Consider the following 21,292-nt stretch of genomic DNA (forward strand, 5'->3'; position numbering starts at 1 on the left):
TTCATACTACTAGCATACGACACGTGATCGTAAATTACAAAAACCGACATGTACTAAAATTGTCTATTCGCCCCGTAGTGCTCAACATTTATTTCTCGAAAAAACATTCAACGAACTTCTATCAAAGTTCATTTATATCATTTGCGCTCATAATTGTTACTACTCATATACGTGATCGTAAGTTATAAAACTACAAGTACTCGATTAATCTGTTCGACCCGTAATACTTTAACATTTATCTTTCCAAAAAACATATAACCAATTTCTTTCAAAGTTCAACTTTATGTAAATGATTGAAATTTTCAAAATACACAATCTCAACCCATTTATTTTAAATTGCCATTGAATAAAACAATCTCCTCCCATTTAATTCAATTTGCCATTCTGTCTTACTTTTTAGGGCAAACGTTATTTTTTGTAGTAAAATACAGAGTATTCTGACCTATAATATTCTGCAAAATACACAGCTAATTGGCAATATTGCATTTCGTCAAACTATACACATACAACATTATCAGTATAAATATCACTCTGCATCCCCTCTCTCTCTACATCAAGCGGTAATTTCTCTCTCTCTCTCTGCCAATTCTGCTCTACTTTCCATTTTTCAATCCCAATTCCATTTTAGGGTTTGCTAGAATTGCAATTTCAAAATTCACAACGGGATAGTAGCTGTTCCCAGCATTCAAACCAAATCCTTCGTGTTCCCGGGCCTAGGGTTTCCTTTCCTGGGCATTTGTTCATGCTTTTTGATTTCAGCTTTTGATCTGTTAATAGAGTGAGGATGCCTTCGCTTTCCGAAAAGGAGCTACAAGAGCGGCTTGCCTCAGCTGGGAAGAGTCTTGCTCAGCCTCCTGCGTCGCTCGATGAACTCCTCCCTCTCCTCGATGTAAGTTCCCTTGCTGATTGCCTTGCATTTATTTCGGCGTTTAATTTGCTATATGCTTACTAGTTACACTAATTATTGCAATCACTGCTTTCATTCACTGCTCTGCGCGTTTCTGCCAATTATTTTGTAATTTCTGTATGTTATTCTGTTGATTCTCTCGAAATTCTCTCTCTCTCTCTCTCTCTCTCTCTCTCTCTCTCTCTCTCTTTCTCTACGCGCGCGCGCGTGTGTGTGTGTTATATATGTTTATATATATAAGCTTAACTGAATGATGCAATGAGTTTATACGGATGACTCATGAGAAAAAGAGAATTTTGATGGATCTTGATTATTTCAGCTGCGTATATGCTAGTAGTTACTTTACCATAGTTCTGCACCAAAATTTATTGGCCTTTTTTGCTCTTGAGATTGTCGATTTGGTTATCAATGCTGACCTTACCTTTGTTCTCCTTGCTAATACTGCTAACATACAAAAAATGACTCTTGACACACTCAGTTTTTTCGTGTTGCATTTTTGTTTGAAACTACTGCTTGGTTCTCTAATATTCTGGGGTTTACCTCTACTTTCTGTGCCATAGATTAACTTATATGCTGAAACTATGACTATTCTTTTATCACTTCTTTCTATTGGTGATTGAGGCCACATGAGCTGTGGAGAACATGTTCTAATATGAGTGTTAACAAAATATATGGCCTTATATACGACTTCCCAAATATTTTGAAGAATTTCAGTCTTGCGATTCATGTTAATATTTTGAAGAATTCCAGTCTTTTTTTAAATTCACATGCATAATTTCATGTGGTTTACTTTTTTCTTTTATATTCATATAGAGAAAGAAATGAATGTGAACTCATTAAAGTTTCTCCTACTCCCTTTTAATCTTGATTTTATTATATGATTTAAGGAAGTCGAGCAACTTCTATCAAAAGTGGAGCAGTCTCCTCCGAAAACTATGCAAGCTTCTCTTAATCCACTCACGAAGGTGCTCGTCACTACGTCACTCTTAGAGCATTCCGATATTGACGTAAAAGTAGGTGTAGCTTCGTGCATCAGTGAGATAACCAGGATCACTGCTCCGGATGCTCCATATAATGATGAGAAAATGAAGGTTGATATCTTCTATACTCTCTCTTTCTCCTCTTTCTCCCACCCACACCAAACACACTCTCACACTCTCCATCTGTCTTGGTTTTGGTTGTGACACTTGATTTGGTTTCAGGATGTCTTTCGATTGATTGTATCATCCTTTGAGGGTTTGGCAGACGTTTCCAGCAGATCATATGAAAAGAGAGCCACTATACTAGAAACTGTGGCCAAAGTAAGGTCATGTGTCATCATGCTGGATTTAGAATGTGATCAGATGATTGTTGACATGTTTCAACACTTCCTGAAAGCTATTAGGTAATTTCCATGTATGCTGAACCACTACTACCATCTCCTCTTTCACTCTTCTCTTTCACTTCATTCTCCTGTGGGACAAGGCAAGTGGTAGATCTGGATTGCACTATGTTAGTTTTTATGCAGTCTAATTCAATATAAATTTTAGAATGCAAAATGTTAGGTGATTTCTTAAGTTATGCATATAAGTTTTGTAAGTTTTAGAAAGCAAAATGATAGGTGATTTCTTAAGTTATGCATATAAGTTTTCTGTTTCCAGGTTTCTAGTTTCTAATGATTTATGTTTTAGATGGGAACTCATTCCTGCTTGAAGTGCTTATGTCCTGCTATTTTTCTCCTTCACAGAAGTTATCATTCTGCAAGCATTAACACAAACATGGAGACTATTATGACTCTTGTCATAGAAGAAAGTGAAGATATATCCACAGATCTGCTTGCTCCAATTTTGGCTACCTTGAGAAGCAACAATAAGGTCAGTTTCTGGGGCATTATTACCAACTTTTCTATCCCATTTTCCAGAGGTACTGACAGAAATACATTGACAGGCTGCTTCAGCAATTGCTAAGAAATTGGCTGAGAGAGTGATTCAGAATTCAGCTGACAAGCTTAGACCTTATTTACAACAAGCAGTAAAATCTTTAGGAACTTCATTCAATGAATATAGTGAAGTTGTGGCCTCTGTGTGCCGAGAGAACACTGATACTGTTGGGCATAGTAATGAGAGCATCTCAAAAAACCAGCCGGTATGATTCAATTCATTTATCAATATAGTTTGTGTTTTATGTAAATTTTGAGATCTTTGGCTGTTGCTTGTAGCCACTATAATGTTAATTTATTACTGCTGTTTGCCTTGTGCTTCTTTAGTTGTGGATTTAAGCTGCATTAATAATATTATCGTTGATCTATTTTGCAAAAAATGTGATGTCTACCTGGGCCCTCTTCTGATTTAATTAATTATGGTGCATATGCTTCATTTCATCCTATGATTTTGGTCCATTGTGTGGCTGTGTTGGTACACATGATGTTTTGAAGTTTATGTAGCAGTATGTCTGACTTTTTTCCTCTAAATTCGGTAAAGTATAAAACCTGTGGCTTGGCTTGTTGTTGAGATTTTTTATCTGCCGACCCTCGTAATTATTGATGCTCTATGATACTCTCTGTTTTAGGTGGTTAAGGAAAAGTGTACCAGTGCTTCTCCAGCTCAGGATCCAGGAACTCCGGTATGTATGTTTATGTAATGGTTTAGAGGTTTGCTCGTTTAGTTAATACAATAACTAAAGCTTTTTCTTAATGCGTGGGTTACCCTTAGAGCCTCCCCCTTCCCACAAAAACACAACAATATGTGGACTAGCTGCAATATCAAAACTCTGAATTTCTTTACTGCAATGTTCTCCATGCTCGAGTAATTTTTTTCCATGGATTGTTAAATTATCTTTTTGTTGTGGTTTTGTTCCATGCTTGAGCATTTAATCCATGGTTTCATTGCTATTATCTTGTACTTTTTAAATTTCATTTAACCTCATTTATGTTCTGATTGAAACAATAGAAATGAGTTGGATTAAAAAGGTTATCTCAATTTGAGCAATTGAACTTTTAACAATCTTCTACAGTTCATGTTACTAAATGTCTAAATCCTTGCCAGTCTTAACTCCAGTTTATTTGCTTTATAAACATTGGAGTTTTTTGCTGTTCAGTAGATAATTGCAATACACCACTGTTGTGAGCAGGTTGCTCAGGATGATAGGGAAGGGACCAACTATCATGAAAAAGACTCCACTACTATCAGATCACCAAAGTCAGTTGTGAGTAATGGTATCAATGAGACTGGGACCAATAAAATTACTACCGAGGAAAATTCTTCAAACAAGGTTGATTCTGAAGGCCAACTTGATGCAAAGTCAACAGTCAAAGATGAATCTGATGACCACGATGCACAGGAACCTGAGAAGTTGGAAGCAGAAGCTGAAGTTGAAAAGGTGCAGACTGAGGCAGAAAACCATGATACTCCAGATAAAGATGTACATACTTCTCCAATTGAAGTTATACCCGTTGAAGCTGCTGAATCTCTGGACAAAGGAGAGGACAGAAGTGTTGAGGCTGTCACTGAAGCATCTAAGCCAGTTGAGGCTCACTCTGAAGTGTCTAAACTTGTTGAGGCTGTCACTGAAGCATCTCCGGCACAAAGTGGCAGCCACCCTGATGAGAACCTATCTGAAACAGAGGTTAAGGAAACAAAGGAAGAAAAGTTTGTTGATGAAGAGATGGTATCCGTTGATACTGCTCCTAAGAAAGCATCTGAAGAAGAATCCATTTCAGAAGTAAAGAAGCAGCGGTGCTCAGGAAAAAAGCGAACCGATGACTCGTCTGACAAGGATAAAGCATTGACTGAAGAAGCTGTATCAAAGAATGATGATGGCTGTGCAAGTGATTCAGAAGCAAGAACACTGGACCAGGCAGAAGAGCCGAAGGATGCTAGTAATAAGAAAGCGCATGGATCAGCATTGAAGAAGCAGCAGCGCTCAAGAAAAAAGCGAACGGATGACTTGTCTGACAAGGATAAAGCATTGACTGAAGAAGTTGCATCAAAGAACGATGATGGCTGCGCAAGTGATTCAGAAGCAAGAACACTGGACCAGGCCGAAAAGCCTAAGGGTGCTAGTAATAAGAAAGGGTATGGGTCAGCATTGAAGAAGCAGCAGCGCTCAGGAAAAAAACAAACTGATGACTCGTCTGACAAGGATAAAGCTTTGACTGAAGAAGTGGCATCAAAGAACAATGCAAGTGATTCAGAAGCAAGATCACTGGACCAGGCAGAAAAACCGAAGGATGCTAGTAATAAGAAAGAGTATGGATCAGCATCGAAGAAGGAAGATGTAAAAAAGAGTGGGCGTGGCAAACCTACCTCTGAAAAAGAGACCCCAAAACCTTCAGCAAGGAAGAACCAGGGGAAAGTAAGTTGGGGTCCTCCAGAATTATTTATTAGTTTCTACTTACTCTGATAAAACATTCTCTCATCTATCTCGTATTTCTTATTGTAGGACACAGTTACTCCGCGCAAATCCCAGTCAAAACCCACAAAACATGAAGGAGTTCAGGAAGACACTCCAAGAACAAGCACCAAGAGAAAAAATACTCCTGGCAAAGAGAAAGTATGAAATTATATACTTTTGGTGCTGTTCAACTTTTAATGCTACTGACGTTTTGCAGTTTATCTCACCAACATACATTTGCATCCAAAAATGTTACTTCTGAATGCAACTCAGACCATTGTACTAATTCTGGTTAATTATTGCTTGTCCAGGCATCTGACCTAGAGCATGGGGAGAATTTGGTTGGTTCGAAGGTTAAAGTGTTTTGGCCAAAAGATAAAGAGTAAGTGATTCTCTTATATTTCTTATAGGGCTTCAATGTGATTGATAACACAATGAGAACATCTTTTGATTTTTTGCTCCTTATCGCCAGGTATTATGAGGGTGTGATTGCTTCATTTGATTCTGCCAAGAAAAAGCATAGGGTCAGTGCAAGAGTTAGATGTTGCATTTTGTCTTTGTTGTTTTGATTTATAAACCCTAACCTGGCTTCTAACTTCCATCCCAAGTAGGTTTTGTATAATGATGGCGATGAAGAGATATTGAACCTCAAAAAAGAGCAGTGGGATTTTCTTGATGATGTGGTTTCAAATGGGGTAAGCGACTTTCAATTTTCTTGACCAGATAGTAACTTCCTAATTTTATTCATAGTTGCATTCTATAGTCTCTACTTCCTCGGCTAAGTCTTCACATTTTCTGTAAACAGGGCCAGGATGTTGAACATTCAAGTCATGATACTTCCTCTGATGTGTAAGTTTCAATCCTCACTAATGCTTTAACTTTGATTGAGTATATTCAGTTATCTCACCTGTCATCTCAAATTTATAGCTTTCTATATTGGATATGGTTTGAGATTTGATAGCCTGTAAAATTGTATGCGCTACTTTAGTTACCGGTTTTATTGAAAGTATTCTTTTCCACCAGACAAGTAATAAAGAGGAAGGCTAACATGAGTTCTGAAACAACAAGCAAACGCCAAAAGGTGGAGGGTTCAGCTAAAAGGTCTGTTTCCCTTGCTCTCAATCTCCTCATGAAGCAATTACAACGATTATTCTAAGAGTAACAAAAGACCGTTTTTTCTTTTCCAGCAAACAGAAAGATACTCCAACAAAAACTGGCAGCATCTCTAAGGATGATGGAAAAGCAGAGTCAGGGTCCAAAGGAAACTCCCAGAAGGCCAGTAAAAAATCTGCGGATAATAGATCTAAAGATCAATCTCAGAAATCTGGGGGCACTGTTCAAGTTGATTCTGCCAAAGCATCCGGGAAATCCAAAGAGGAGGATGTCAGCAAAAACTCTAGTCAGACGAAACAAGACAACCTACGAACTCCAAAGTCAAAGGGCAAAACCACACCTGGTGGCAAGACCCTTGGTTCTGCAAAATCAACGAAATCTAGCACATCGAAGGTGAAAGAAGCTGATCAGAAGAAGGAAAAAACACCTGATACTGCAAAATCAACAGAAACAGCAGCCAAAGGGAAAGCCACAGATTCTGCCAAATCACGAGAAGGTGATGCTAAGGTTGGAAAGAAGCGAAAGAAGTGAATTATATCTTGGCGTGGTTCCCCTCTGGGGTGAGTTGTCTTTTTTCACATATCAAGTTACTCTGTAGACTTTCCTACCATTGTAGGCTAAGTTAGACTTGGATAATGTCAACTGCCATAGCTTTAGCATTTGTCATTGTAGTTGGTAGTGGTTATGTTGGAGGTAGTTACTTCTGGTGTTGGTGTTTTTTTTTTCTTTCTAAATCTAGAACATTTGTCATCATCTTTTGGTGTTGGTTATTTTCGTTCGTACATTAATTATGGTAATCGACAATAGTTCGACCAGTTCATGTAACATATAAGTGCAATATTTGGGGTGAATCTTTCACCAGAGATGATTATGGTGAAATTGAATTTGAAGTAATGCTTTAAGGTTTTCTGGAGATGAATGTGTTCAGTGTGATTATTCACTTATTTGCTTGTAACTTGTTGAACTTTTGTCAAATTCTAATTTTGTATACCGACATTAAAATCCGTTTGGAAATAATTAAATTATTGATTTGTTCTGATTTTGCAGCAAATGTAGGTTTTGCTTGCATATGCGTTAACATACCTTTACTTAATACTAAATGGTACTATTATTTAATGTTATATGGATTGTATATTGATAAAATTATCTATAAAATCACGAAAAATGTCTACATGAAGGGGACAACTTGTAGGTTCGAGAAATAAAAATAAAATAATTATTACGTACTACTTGCTCAATTTATTCTTATTTTGTTTGCTCAATATTATCGCTATATAACAAAGTATTCACTTCCCAAACCAAATTACAAAGGAAAAACTTGTAGTGGTATTGTTTTGGTCTTTCCTTATCAATGCACTAATATAAAAACAACCTAATATAAGTCTCATCAAAATGTAAATTTTTTACTACTACTAGTTAGGACCAAAATCAAAATATAACTAAAATCAAAAGTTTCAAACATTAGTTCAAGCCCAAAAGTGACTTAAACTAATCAATGAAATTTCAAGTCCAAAAATGACGTAAACTCAACAAAAAAAAATGACGTAAACTCAACAATAGAACTAGAACATGAAATAGCCTAACAAATATTACTAGCAAAAACACCAACAAATTAAACTTTACTGATCCGTCCTAACAAAAGTCAGTGTTACTCTGCGTTAAATGGACACGGAGCAACACAATTAAGCAAAAATTATAAGCTACTACCATACTTTACTAAAAACTCAAACATAGAAGAAGTATATTAGTTGATCAACTCCTTATGAGTTCTCGAGCAACTTCATCGATCTCCTCATCGCCCTTCAACGCGAGCTTCATCTTAACCTCATCCACATTCGCCCTCACACCATCTTCCACCACGACACGATTGATCACCGCAGCAACTGTCTCAGCATTCAGCCTCCCATCTCCGTCTCTCAGCACCTCCTCCCCCGCACCTATCTCTTCGACTAGCCTAGCGTTGATGGGCTGGTCCAGATGCATTGGCACCGCGATGATAGGAACCCCAAACTTGAAGCTCTCCATCACAGAGTTCCAACCACAATGGCTCACAAAGCCTCCCACATTTGGATGCACTAGGATCCTTGTCTGTGGGGCCCAGCCTTGTACAATCTTCGCCCTATCCCCAACCTTGTCAAGAAATCCTTCCGGAAGCTTCTCTTTGAGAACCACCTCATGAGTTTCCGAAAACCTGACAACCCAAATGAAGTTAGCTTTGGATTGTAGCAAACCATGAGCAATCCCTTCCATGTCCTCCTTGCTAAGGAAGTACTCGCTCCCAAATGAGACGAAAACAGTCGATTTCGCCTCTTTCTGATCCAGCCAAGACAACAGCTCTAATGAGAGCTTGTGATCAGGCTCCTGAACAACTGGGACAAACCTCTTCCCAGTCAAACGATACGCATACTCGATGTATCTCCCTTCGATCTCTCTGGACCCCTTGATGAGGACGATCTCCCAAGACATGTGAACTCCCGCAGAGCCCTTTTCCCTCTCCTTACAGTCCCTGGCGTTGGCCAGCAGCTCGTCCATGAAACGAGACTCGTAGGCACGGAACCTGATGTTCTCGCAGCGTCCGGGTCGTTGAAGTGGTGGAACATGAAACTGGTCATGACAGAGCTGCTGGAGATGAATATGACAGATGGGATGTTCATGGCCTCGGCCAGCGGAGGGGCCCACGGCTGGAGGAAGTTGAAGATGAGAAGGTCGGGCTTGTGTGGTTTTAGAGATCAGTCGAAGTTGATGTGACTGATCAGTTTTGCAAATGCAAACAGTAAGAGTGGCCGGAAATAAGAGATCGAGTAGAAAGAGCTGGAGAGATGTACCGTTTTCAGCAAAGCAGATCGACAAGTAAAATGGAAGGAGGGCAATAGAAACGAGTACACTTCACTTCTGTGTGATACTTCTATTTTATGCTGTCACAAGATAATGTTACGATTTAAATGTAATTTGCTCATAATTAGTTACTATTGCATGATTTTAATGTAAATTTAGAAATAATAATACTATTATGCATTTTATAATTAAAAAATCAATTTCAGTAGAGTAGAGAAAGAATAAAATAATGATTTCATTTTAAAAAATGAAGCATCTTTACAAGAACAGTCAAAATAGAGTAGTTAACAGTAGTAATTAAGGATTAATACTACAATGTAACCAATTAATCAAATCGTTTCGTTATTATCATTAGCCACTAGTGTTAAATTAAGAGATTAATTATAGTTTTGTATGCGTAACCAATAGGAACAAGACCAAAGGCCCAAAAATCGACGAGGCTTGGGAACTTAAAAAAATCTCAAGCAAGATGTAAACCCAACCGCAATTCAGTGAACAAGAACTGATCGGCACTAGGAATGTACCAAAATAGTATATGATTTTTAAGGACTAGGAATTGGACGCCTATAGATACTCATTCCTATCATGTTGTGCTACAGATTAAACATACATACACACAATCGCAAATTTTCTTAATCTTTAGATGATGACCCAAGTTTTTAACAGGGTACCAAATATTATCACCATGGGGACACCATTACAATTTCAATCTCACATGTGTGTGACCAAACAATAGATCCAGAGCATGCCAAGAAGATATGTACAACAATATTCTCAGCTCCAGATCAACCCAAAACCGCTCCGAGTCGATGCAAAACTCCCACTTACTTGGTCCACCAGTAAATTAAAATTAAAATTAAAAACGTGCACACAGATGCAACTAAGGAGAGTATGATGGTGTCCATGGACTTTTTCTTCTTTATTGATGAGAGAATGTTATTCACCTGCACAATATCAAGAAAGCTTGGTCTTTCATTTTATGTCCAGCATATCTGGGATTTTTATCATTTCAAGTGTGCAGTGTGATTTTTGCTGGATAGCCACATTTAGTTGTTTTACTTACCGTTGGAAGATGGCTTCCCACATTACTAAGCTTCGAATTAATGCCCCCAAATGTGGAGCGCTGGAAGACTAGGGACTTCAATGTTTCTTGAGCTTGAGATATCACAGAGTCCACCTACAGGAAAACGAAGAGTTAACTCGGAGAAAAAACAAATACAGATCCATATACATATTGTAACCTACCAATTCAGAATTTGGATTATGAACATCTTTTACATGATTTGGCATCATATTATGAAATACTAGTATCTAATATCTTAATTGGAATCCGAATAATGTAATTTGAGAACTACATGCACCCAGTTTCCATTCGGCCAACTTATCCAGTTATTAAGGCTCATGCTAACCAAGATAAGCTCGCATGGTAATATTGTGAATCAAAGCAGGTATTTGTATGATATACACATCATCAGATAATGCTCTCTCACTTTATCAGTACCTTCAGAGTTCTTCATTACCAAGCAACCATGCCTGTCTAATACGATGTGTAATCACATTTTGTATTCTTTGGCGTAAACAGGACCTCCACATTACCCTTACGATATGCCTAGCAATATAGCATGAGTAATTTTTAAGGTCTATATCTTGCCATCAGGCAAACATGTAGTGTCCCCCAAAGCCAACCCAGTAGCTTTTTCAGATGCAACAAAGAAAAATCGGTTCCCATAATCTTCGTATTCTTTTGGTGGCAGTTCATGACTCATGAGGCCAACATCATTTCACCTATAGCACTACATAGACAAGGCTACCCATTACCTGGCTGGAATTTCTATGGAGAGAAGCACGTTCCTTGAGAAGAGCTTGATCATAAGAACCACCAACTTCTTCAAGGTCTAATCTTGAACGGTCAAACTCCCTAAAATCCTCAAGAAGTGATGCATGCTCTTTTTTAGCTCTATGAATGGAATGAAGTCGCTTGAACTCCTATGGAACCAAAAAAAAGGCACTTTAAGCAACATGGAATTCTTAATCAGCCATATGAAAGATGAAGAAGCTAAAAAACACAAGACAATACTGAATAAGAGTAATGAACATACAAAATTTAAATGAACAGCTCAGAAATGCCAAGATCAAAGAATTATACAGGCGAGGTTTTAGGTTTACACTTTACAACATTATCCACACCGTCTTATGTCACTACTTCTACAAGATTATTATGCAAAAAATCTTCATCTGGAACATAGCATAGAAATTCAGACTGATAGCTTAGCTCCAGAAGAGCAACCTCACAATTCAAAGCCAAGCCAAGCCAAGCCATACACACAGAACGCATTCTTAAACACTGAGATGACAAGACAATTGCAAACCTGAGTAAGATCCTGAAGGATTTCCTGATGTCGTGTCAATGTATGAGAAAAGATCTCTGATCCACCAGATGAAACCCACGCTTGCATTTGGACATTAACTTGCTGAAGCTGTTTCAGGAGATGATCGATTCCAGACTCCAAATCATTATCGTTACATGATTCAACCTTTGTTGAGACTAACTTGCGATACAAGTGCATCTGTTCATCCAGCTGAGTTTCAAGTTTCCTCGCCTGTTTAGACGCAAGCACAGGACAGAAACAACCATATATCAAACAAAGTGAAATCGATGATGCAGCTAAATAGTATATGAAGAATTAGATCCAGAATCGAATCGCACAAAATGATAATAATATTCACAATGCAGCGGAGGAGTCATCACAATTGATAAGAGTGAGCAAAGCGGCAGTCATTAAAGATGATATCCGCAAATCGTAATTGAATTGTACATTTGCAGACTAGGCTATGTAGGAACCACCAGTCCACCACTAAACATCACAAATCTGATCATGCCGATTGTAGCCCTAAAATCTAGATTCTAGTGGATTAAATGAAATTGCGACGAAGGAGGAGAAAATAGTCAAAAAGAATTGAGATAGATACCTGTTTGCGCAAGGAGTCCCAAGAGGCGGGAGGATCCATTCTGAGTCAGAATTCAGATGTGTGGCTGATGAATTGTATTGCAGGAGGGGAATTGAAGTGGAGAAAGGTCAAAATCCAGGTTTGGGAAGAGGATAAACGTGAAAATGAAGGAAATGGGTGTTTGTTTGAGCGTGAGCGAATTGTCAACCACTACCGCTGCTACGGCCACCACTCTACGCCGGTTCGCCCCCCTCTCTCTCCCTTCTTGAACTCTAATTCAACCCTTTTTATTTTCTTAGCAATTTACACTGCTTCGAGCAGTAAAAATATTAAAAAATAATTTTTTGCAGTGTAATTTAATACTCCGGAGTATATTAAATAAAAATAAAAAGTGAAATGTTAAATACTAGTAATTCGTAGTATAATTTAACTATGAATAAAAAAAATACTTTTATCGTCTCAATTTGAGTGAAAAATATAGTATGAAGAAACGTTGAGGGGAAAGATAATTGAATATGAATTTCATGTATTATTTTCATAATAAAATATAAGTATAATGAATTAATAGAATATACGACCAACTTATTAAATATGGTAGATGATATAAAGGACATGTACCGATACAATGGAGGAAGTAGCTAATATCTTGAGAATATCTGAGATTGCGATATAATTGGTCCAAAATTACCCAAAATATGAGACCAATGAATTTGGTTAAATTGATCCAAAACTCTCCAATATTTACTTTTTTTATTAATTTGATTGACTAGACCAATTAATTTGATTGGATTGGCACAGGATTATCTAAGATTGATTTTGTGATAAAAGAAGAGCAAAAAACTCATAAATCTCAACTTCGTTTAATTCATCAAACCAATTTATTACTACACCAACAAATTAAAACACAATTTTTGCAACATTCATCTTCCCAATCGCAGCAAATTCCATTGCCAAAAAAAGCAGCCTTGATCATATCAGCTCTTGTACATAAAGAAAAACATCAAATTAACACCAAATTAAAAAAATGTGGCCTCTACTACACCGTCGAAATTATATAGACGAAATTTGAGAATTGTAGTCTTTACCACCTAAACTGTAGTCAAATATTACAGACAAACAGACAGACAAAAATGTATTTTAGTTGTACATACAAAATCCTAAATAGTCAGTCAGTGAGTAGCCTGAGGGTTCGATTTCTCCTCCGTTTCTACATGGTCAGATCCATTACCAATTGATTCTACTGCTTCGGCATCAGCACCAGCATTTCCATTACCAATTGATTCTACTGCTTCGGCATCAGCACCAGCATTACTTTGATCGACGTCCATCGCCTGGCTACCATCTACTACTCTCAGTATTTGGGTTATTTCTTCGCTCATTTCTTTGAGCTTTTTCCTCGACTCAGAACTTGCTTCACCCGAATCGAGCACGTTATCTTTCAATATCATGGTCATCTGCAACAAAACAAAACAAAACGTGCATACCAGGTTATATACGTCTTGCTCACTGTTTATTCAGAAACTTCCTTCTTTACTGTTGGTTTACCTCATTGAAGAGCCTAGCCATGGCCAAGCGCTCCTGTGTAGTGTCACAAGCACATTCCGAGATTTCTGTAGAAGCTGCATTCACCCCACCCCAAATTAAGAATGACTGGAACTCGAAAATTTTTGTATTAATTAGTATTCTTGTGGATGGGATTTAAATCACTTACATATTATTTCAACTTCTGGCAATGGATCAATCATTTTGGTATCAAATGCCTCGGAACAAGGAGTTTCTGTTTCTTTGACCTTGCGTGGTGTCTCTTCGTTTGGAACTCCGTTTGGTTTCTCATCAGCCTGCGAGAAATCACCCTTAATTTAGAGAATATTATAATGTCAGGTCTAACAACAACCAAACCAGAATCGGATGATTTTTCAGAACCAGAGCATTTTCCACTCCTTACAGCTACCAAATTAGAGGAACATTAAAAAGGACTTACATAATAAGCTCTCTGCAGCTCTGCGTTGAGACCTTTTTCTAGAAGCAGAACCCTCTTCTTGATAAATTCAACTTGTCTTCTCTGCATCTCCCGGAAATGGTACAGCATGGACTGGTCTTGGAAAAGTTGTGACCGGGATGTAGTATCAGTAGCTCCATGCGCAATCTCAGGAGTAGCTTCGCTCCCAGCAGTAGTCCCTTTTGCCTCATTTCCAGGTGCTTCAGCATGTTCTGAGTTCACACCATACCATTTGTTGACTGAGAAATTCCCGGGTTGGAAACTTGAGGCGGGGGAACTCCAGAAGCAGAGGCCTGGGCCTGAGAAGTCCCCATAGCATTCTGCACTTGAGTAGCTCCTGGGGCAGGTGTATTTATAAATGGAAGGTTCAACTCCTGACAAATCACTTCTTGTATTCTCAAGTCCTTGTCATCAACAATTGCTTGCCATCTTCCATAACCATGCCTGATATTCGATGATAAAATTATATCGAATCAGGGTTACTTAATCAAGTACAATACAAAACTGCATCACATATCCAATCACATATCCTCTCATCCCAGTCTGCTTTGGGTTCTCATGCAAGCTTGTGTGAGTTGGATTTTTGTTTTATTGATTATGTTAATTTCATTTGGACGATTTATTCTTTTGGTTAAACATTCCTGAAAATTGCCTCATGGGCTATATTTTCATATGATAGACAAAAATCTCAAGGAAGGGTAAACAGATACTATACTTCATTACTGCTCGCAAAAGCAACTTATCATGGTGATCCTTCCAAACTCTCCCTCCTTTCAATCCTGGATAGCGGGATATGATATCATCCTTGAAAACACTAGAGCCTGAGCCATCTGATAACACCTTTAACTGTAAACCAAAATATATATATTAAAACAAAGATCAAACAAGTTCCAGCACATTTAACATGCACCTGCAGTTTCCATCGGGAAAATTAAGGAGAGAGAAAAAACAATAACTTTATCAGATCACATAAGGCAGGCTAAAGGTTATCCACCTAATTGTTTCTAAGTAAAGAATAAACTAGATAAGACATGCAGTAGACAGAAGCATTCTTTCCCTCCATATCCAATAAAACAAGATAGACCAAGGGTATGTTTTACTGAATACTGGAACTTAAAACAAGTCATTAATATTACTTATCCAAGATACATAACTTACTTTGTCCCTGATGAGAGATAGTGTTCCTAATTTGAATAGCTATAGATAGTGAATGCTCTGTTTTCTTGCAGGAGACTGGCTCTTATCATACTCTCCGCCGTTATGCTTCTTCTAACGTTTCTTGGATTCGGTACTTTCTTGAACTTGTTAACATTCGCGTACTTTTCACCTTGTCGTCTCTGATCTTATTCCGGGATTGTTTCTTTTCAGTGTTTTCAATCTTTGGAATGCAGGTTCTTGTTTACCTGTAAGTCTGAATTGCCTTTTTCTTCGTACGTTCTTGCTTCCCTCATAGTGTAGTTCAATATACGCCTAATGTTTCGTTATCGTTGCAGATTGGTGGTCACGGGATGGATTCTTGTGACCGGGACATTCATACTATGCGGGATCTTTCTTCTTCTGCACAAGTATGTATAAACTATCCGATTCTCCTATCCACAACGAGCCGAGCCAACTAATTTGCACTGCATCATCTCACTTGGTTTCTAATTTCAGCGTGACAGGGGATACATGCGTAGCAATGAACCAGTGGGTCCAGAACCCGACTGCCCATACAGCTCTCGACGACATCCTGCCTTGCGTGGACAACGCCACCGCCCAAGAGACCTTGACCAAGAGCAAGGAAGTATCATCACAGCTCGTCACATTGATGAACACGGTCATCTCCAACATCTCCAACGCCAACAACGTCCCCAACTTCCTCCCGTTGTACTTCAACCAATCAGGCCCTCCCGTGCCAAACGTGTGCAATCCGTTCAATCCCAACCTCACCAGCCGTGCTTGTGCACCCGGTGAGACCAACCTCAGCAATGCCACTGAGGTAACCAAAACTCTGTTTTAGCCTTATTTTGGGATCAATAGATTAAAAGATTGAAACTTTACCAACAATGCAGGTGTTAGGTGGTTACGTCTGCCAAACATCGTCGAACGGGATATGCACGACACAGGGCCGTCTGACGCCGGCCATGCACACGCAGATGGCTGCTAGTGTGAATGTGAGCTATGGCTTGTTTAAGTATGGTCCTTTCTTGGCTAATGTCCAAGACTGTAGTTTTGTGAGGGATACGTTCTCGGCCATAGAGGCCTATCACTGTCCCGGACTGCGTAGGTATAGCAAGTGGATCTATGTCGGGCTCGTGATGGTTGCCCTCGCGGTCATGCTGTCTCTGCTGTTTTGGGTCATATACGGAAGGGAGAGGCGCCACCGTGTTTATACAAAGGCACACGCGCCTCAAGGAGCACCGGGTTTCGATGAAGACAAGCATGCTTAGGTTTTGAGGGGCCATGCATTGGTGCTTCAATTGATGATTTTGGCTTCATTTGTAGCATAACTTCATTTGCACTGTTGTTTTAGGTGTAGATATATATTTGTATTAGTACATCACAAGTTATGTTAATAGTTTTCAATTGTCAAACGCTCTCAAATTTAGAGATAATTAAGTCTTGTGTGTTAGACGAAAAATACACTTTAGTTGATATTACGTTTTTTTATTGTATAAATTAAGACGCATAGGAGGCCATAATTTGTCACCATGGGATAATCTGCCTTTTAAGTACAAAACATCAGATGAGATCATGAGAACATATTGAAAATTTATAATATCGTGTTAAAATGACGGGTTGAAGCATTAATTATAAAATAATTCTATATTGTAGAAACATAATTATTGTTTTACACTTAGATTTATTAATTATATAAAAAAATGTTCGGAATCGAATCAAATTTAGGTCTACAAAGCCAAAACACAAGCCACCCATTTCTATTCTTGTATCCTTATCTCTACATTTTATAATGCCAATTATATATGCTGAATGAGCTGGCTAATGTTGGATATAACACCCAAAAACAATATTTACCCCATTTTAATAACTAATACTATTGAATTAAATATTCAATAATGAAGGCTTGATATTTTGATTATTAATTCAATTCGAGCAAGTTGGTATTGAAAATTAATAATAATACTAAATAATTTCATATGATACGCAATTGCGGACAGATGAATATATTATAAACTGCACTAGGTGATTGTGGGATTTTGTGACAAGTTGAGCCCATTTTTTGCAGTTTTTTCTTATTCATTTCGTTACAATTATTGAGTTTACTATTTCCCGTTTTCAATTGTCACATTAATATTAACCGTTACCGTGGCTTCTGTCCGAAAAAGGCGACACATGACTATTAATATTAAATTTTCATTGTCACATTAATTCTATATGGATTTACAATTTTCTCTATATTCGGAATTAAATATCCTATTTACTTGAAGAAAAACAAATGTGAGCAGAATCTTTAGGTGTGCATTTTTTCTCCACTCCCAGAAATAATCAATTTAGGCACCAAATTACATGTTAAACCCATCCAAATTGATATAATTGAGTTTGACTATAATTATAAACCTAAACTACATAAGGAACAATTAAAAAGGAACTACATGCTTTACCAAAAAAAAAGGAACTACATGTGAAGATAAATGTCAAAACGAACAAACCGCCACGAAATATTAAATAACCAATAAATATATTGCTAGTGAAATTCTGATTTCTCTTCCTACCACCATTAACCCAAATATTTATTCCAAACAAAATTGATGAAACACACGACCCCAACAATTTGTACTACTACCTAATATTTCAATTTTAGAAATTCACTCAATCACCCTCTCCGTCCCGATGATAACATTTTTTTCTTGACACGTTTCATTCATAATGACACATTTTTTTAAAATACAAATATTATTCTATATTTTATCTACATTCATACTTTTACTCACTTTTACTCTGCTCACTTAATTTATATAGCAAAACTTTATACTAGTATTATCAAATAGTAAGAAATATTTCGTTTAAAATGGAACATAGAGAGCATTACTTTCTTCATCCTAAGAGAGTTAAGTTATACTCCTTTCGCCCCTGTAATTGTTCACTTTAGTTTTGATGCGGTTTTAAGGAACGTAAAGAAAATAAATTGAAAAAATTAATAAAATAGTATACTTCTTAATTTTATAAAAAATGTGAGTAAAATGAGTTAGAGAAATATGTAATCTACTAATCATCTATGGTAAAAAAAAATAAAAGTGATCAATTAATAGAGTTGATTGATATGATAAAAGTGGACAATATAACTTTTCGAACAAAACATTATATTCTCTCTTCATTTTAACTTTTAAAATAAAATTTTAAAATTACTTATCCAAAATAAATGATTTAAATCACTTGGAACATATGAATATCACATTATCACTCATTAAATTACTCTTCTCCCCAATTAGCTAGAGACGAAAAAAATATTTGTTTAGTATTCATTGCTTAGAGATGTGTGCCAACTGGATAATTCTGTTATCCAACACATATCATATACTCCCTATTTCACTGAAACCACTAAATTTTGTGAATGTGTAAATAAAAAGTATGCATATGTGTTGTCTATATTCATAATGGGTATTTATGGCCTCTCCAATTGGCCCACATCCAACCATGTCATGTCCAGCTGCCTCTAGACCTTAACCACGTCCAAATTCGTAAATAGGAGTATTCATTAAAGTTTTTTCTTTTTCTGTATTTAATACTATTTTTATTTTTGTTTATGTTTTACTGTTTATATATTTATGTTAAATTTCAGATAGTAATTCATTCACAGTATGTCAACATTACTTCCAAATGTCCAGCTGGCAATCATTTCCGCTTCCAAACTGATCTACTTTTTTTCTTCCCTCCCTTTTTACTTTTTTTTATAGTATAGCTTTTATGGAATACTTGTAATTCTATTTTTTTTATTTTGATTCTTGAAGCAAAAATTTAGCATTCTTTCTATACTTACTCCAGTAAATAGGAGTACTATATTACCATCATTTTCTTCTCTTCAAAAGTGATGATCTCATTTTGTATATTTTTATTTTATTTAAATCGAGAATATTTTATGTTGGATTTTACTGTGGTCTCCCCGCAGTAACTTTCGAAATATACTGTCCAATCCACCGGCATCAACTTCCGTAAAATCAACAGAATTCTATTTTTAGTAATTTCCATCTCCCAAAGCTGAGGTGAAAAAAATAGTCACAAAATCATCCATAGCCTCTAACTTCGAGTTCCACGATAATCACTCCCCCAATACTTGCACGCAACACTCCTCAGATCTCAACACAGTTGAAAAATTAACATTAAAAATTAATAACAGTAACAAATAATGAAATATTGAAACAAACGAACGGAACTTACCTCATACGAACGATGAAACGGACGAACGGATTCACGGAAACGATACGATACACGTAACGGAATTGGTGATAATTTCAACCAGCATCACACTAAATCATCACGCAAACATCTTGATCCTTGGATTTAGATTCAAATTATAGTTTCATCCTCTTTGCTATGTGAAATTCGATTGGATTCATTTTTAATTAGATCGAGAGTGCTCTAGTTTCAAATCCAATACGTTCTTCATTTGGAAATCATATGTACAACCAACACAAACATCAGCTTCCCTGTTCCAAAAATTGCTCAGGTGTCGCCGCCGCGGATCGTAAGCGACTGGTGATTTTCGAGTATAACCAACCTGCCTGCATATTCGGCTTGCTCCGTCAGATGTCATCGGCGCTGGACATGGCCGAGAGACGGCTCTGCCGCGGCCGGAAATCAGCTCGGCGACGCTGCTGGTGCGAGGACGGGCGAATCAAAGCCGCTAGGGCTCGCTTCACCAGATCTCCCTCCACGGTGCCGATCCGCACCAGAGAATTCGTCATCGCAGATCGCCTCATGTTCAACCGATTCGGAGAGTAGGAAATCGATTGATTACCACCACCGCTGTTTTTGTGCAAAGCGCATCGAAACGAACCTGGATGATTCGTCGGCGAGCACAGGCACGTCCTCTTCTGAATATTCCCGCCACTCCTCTGCACGACCTGGTTCCGCGGCGGCGGCGCCGCGATCGAGCGCCGCGGAGATATAGATCCGTCGATCGAGAAGCGAACGGACCGAGACGGAGGCGGCGGAGACAGGCCGTGGAGGTTGACGCGCGTCGGCGACGCCGCACGGCGCTGGTTGAAGAAACCTGCTGAAGGAGACGACGAATAGTAGCTGGACGAGGCGAACGGTGACGAATCCGACGTCATGAACGAGGAATTCCGGTGGGCGGCGGTGGCGCGGTGCCCCGCCATAACCGGGGCGCTCGACCTTCTAGAAGACGTAGCCATAGGTTTGTCCTTTTCCCTTGTTTCCTCTCGAATAAAGGTATTGTTTCTAGAGAGAGAGAGAGGAGAGAGGGAATATTTTAGTGGTATTTTTCTAAAGTGCGCTGTGGCTCTTCAGTTTGGCAAACCTAGCTGGTGTCAATGGGGTGATATATAGTTGGGGAAGGCGATGGCATTTCCGTAACTGTGAGGCAAGGAGAGGGGTAGTATGGGGAAAAGGAGGGCAAAGTTTGGTCTAGAGGTGGGGTCCAGCATCAAAGTAAATGTCATCGCGGGAATCTCATCCAACGGCTGCGAAGCGATATTAGTATGTAGAAACGACACGAGCTGGAGTCGTTTTAAGCAACGAAATGCTTCGACCATTACGGCCTAGCCGCCGCGTATTTTTGTAGGGTTGATTTACGGCTCGCAAATCGAGATGCAAAATATAACTACATAAGTTTAAGGTTTGATTTTTAGGATAATCCTAAAAAAGGGTGAATTTGCTTTATTCGATTGTAAAAATTCGAAATGATTTTTAATAGAGTAAATGTTAAAATTGGTCCTGAACATATAGTCATTTTACGATTTTGGTCCTAAACATTATCTTTTGGATTTTTTGGTCCTGCACATATGGACATTTGATCATTTTGGTCCTCCGTCAATATTTCCGTTAAAAACTAACGATCAACATTATCTTTTGGATTTTTTGGTCCTGCACATATGGACATTTGATCATTTTGGTCCTGCACATATGGAATTTTGATCATTTTGGTCCTCCGTCAACAT

General features: G+C 38.0%; 5 protein-coding genes and 1 pseudogene across 5 annotated transcripts; 2 read left to right on the top strand and 4 right to left on the bottom strand.

The window, feature by feature from the left end:
• Positions 1 to 544: 544 nt before the first annotated feature.
• On the top strand, positions 545 to 7,304 carry LOC121751997 (nucleolar protein dao-5-like). The gene is made up of 14 exons (XM_042146854.1): positions 545 to 889; positions 1,795 to 1,998; positions 2,110 to 2,291; positions 2,634 to 2,760; positions 2,834 to 3,031; positions 3,455 to 3,508; positions 4,016 to 5,239; positions 5,327 to 5,437; positions 5,590 to 5,660; positions 5,751 to 5,802; positions 5,890 to 5,973; positions 6,084 to 6,127; positions 6,302 to 6,379; positions 6,466 to 7,304. Exons 1-14 carry the CDS (start codon positions 785 to 787, stop codon positions 6,920 to 6,922), a joined length of 2,991 nt encoding a protein of 996 aa, XP_042002788.1. The 5' UTR covers positions 545 to 784; the 3' UTR covers positions 6,923 to 7,304.
• Positions 7,305 to 8,143: 839 nt separating this feature from the next.
• Positions 8,144 to 9,124, bottom strand: LOC121751759 (annotated as a pseudogene).
• Positions 9,125 to 9,729: 605 nt separating this feature from the next.
• Positions 9,730 to 12,447, bottom strand: LOC121750317 (Golgi SNAP receptor complex member 1-1-like). The gene is made up of 5 exons (XM_042144834.1): positions 12,197 to 12,447; positions 11,596 to 11,826; positions 11,045 to 11,212; positions 10,290 to 10,403; positions 9,730 to 10,170 (listed from the first exon to the last, which is right to left on the bottom strand). The coding sequence occupies exons 1-5, from the start codon at positions 12,233 to 12,235 to the stop codon at positions 10,051 to 10,053; spliced, it is 672 nt and encodes a 223-aa protein (XP_042000768.1). The 5' UTR covers positions 12,236 to 12,447; the 3' UTR covers positions 9,730 to 10,050.
• A 709-nt stretch (positions 12,448 to 13,156) lies between these two features.
• LOC121751760 (CHD3-type chromatin-remodeling factor PICKLE-like) lies at positions 13,157 to 15,097 on the bottom strand. Its single transcript, XM_042146552.1, has 5 exons — positions 15,085 to 15,097; positions 14,157 to 14,578; positions 13,887 to 14,013; positions 13,721 to 13,794; positions 13,157 to 13,629 (listed from the first exon to the last, which is right to left on the bottom strand). The coding sequence occupies exons 1-5, from the start codon at positions 15,095 to 15,097 to the stop codon at positions 13,345 to 13,347; spliced, it is 921 nt and encodes a 306-aa protein (XP_042002486.1). The 3' UTR covers positions 13,157 to 13,344.
• Positions 15,098 to 15,205: 108 nt separating this feature from the next.
• On the top strand, positions 15,206 to 19,613 carry LOC121751761. The gene is made up of 6 exons (XM_042146553.1): positions 15,206 to 15,210; positions 15,404 to 15,462; positions 15,543 to 15,579; positions 15,668 to 15,739; positions 15,828 to 16,152; positions 16,226 to 19,613. Exons 1-6 carry the CDS (start codon positions 15,206 to 15,208, stop codon positions 16,601 to 16,603), a joined length of 876 nt encoding a protein of 291 aa, XP_042002487.1. The 3' UTR covers positions 16,604 to 19,613.
• A 139-nt stretch (positions 19,614 to 19,752) lies between these two features.
• On the bottom strand, positions 19,753 to 20,636 carry LOC121752014. Its single transcript, XM_042146879.1, has one exon. It carries the CDS (start codon positions 20,525 to 20,527, stop codon positions 19,916 to 19,918), a length of 612 nt encoding a protein of 203 aa, XP_042002813.1. The 5' UTR covers positions 20,528 to 20,636; the 3' UTR covers positions 19,753 to 19,915.
• Positions 20,637 to 21,292: the final 656 nt, after the last annotated feature.

The sequence above is a fragment of the Salvia splendens genome, chromosome 10 (assembly GCF_004379255.2).
Source record: "Salvia splendens isolate huo1 chromosome 10, SspV2, whole genome shotgun sequence".
NCBI classification, from domain to species: domain Eukaryota; kingdom Viridiplantae; phylum Streptophyta; class Magnoliopsida; order Lamiales; family Lamiaceae; genus Salvia; species Salvia splendens.

What these genes read in the sequence shown, in the direction of transcription:
- LOC121751997 (XM_042146854.1), top strand. Translation starts at nt 785, where the DNA reads ATGCCTTCGCTTTCCGAAAAGGAGCTACAAGAGCGGCTTGCCTCAGCT. An exon ending in CTGCCAAGAAAAAGCATAGG is followed by an intron (nt 5,803 to 5,889) that starts GTCAGTGCAAGA and finishes CATCCCAAGTAG; the next exon opens with GTTTTGTATAATGATGGCGA. An exon ending in ATGATGTGGTTTCAAATGGG is followed by an intron (nt 5,974 to 6,083) that starts GTAAGCGACTTT and finishes TTCTGTAAACAG; the next exon opens with GGCCAGGATGTTGAACATTC.
- LOC121750317 (XM_042144834.1), bottom strand. Translation starts at nt 12,235, where the DNA reads ATGGATCCTCCCGCCTCTTGGGACTCCTTGCGCAAACAG. An exon ending in GGGACTCCTTGCGCAAACAG is followed by an intron (nt 11,827 to 12,196) that starts GTATCTATCTCA and finishes GCGTCTAAACAG; the next exon opens with GCGAGGAAACTTGAAACTCA. An exon ending in TGGGAAGCCATCTTCCAACG is followed by an intron (nt 10,171 to 10,289) that starts GTAAGTAAAACA and finishes GATATTGTGCAG; the next exon opens with GTGAATAACATTCTCTCATC.
- LOC121751761 (XM_042146553.1), top strand. An exon ending in ATCTTTCTTCTTCTGCACAA is followed by an intron (nt 15,740 to 15,827) that starts GTATGTATAAAC and finishes TTCTAATTTCAG; the next exon opens with CGTGACAGGGGATACATGCG. An exon ending in ACCTCAGCAATGCCACTGAG is followed by an intron (nt 16,153 to 16,225) that starts GTAACCAAAACT and finishes CCAACAATGCAG; the next exon opens with GTGTTAGGTGGTTACGTCTG.
- LOC121751760 (XM_042146552.1), bottom strand. An exon ending in AGCTGCAGAGAGCTTATTAT is followed by an intron (nt 14,014 to 14,156) that starts GTAAGTCCTTTT and finishes GATTTCTCGCAG; the next exon opens with GCTGATGAGAAACCAAACGG. An exon ending in TGGCTAGGCTCTTCAATGAG is followed by an intron (nt 13,630 to 13,720) that starts GTAAACCAACAG and finishes GTTTTGTTGCAG; the next exon opens with ATGACCATGATATTGAAAGA.
- LOC121752014 (XM_042146879.1), bottom strand. Translation starts at nt 20,527, where the DNA reads ATGGCTACGTCTTCTAGAAGGTCGAGCGCCCCGGTTATGGCGGGGCAC.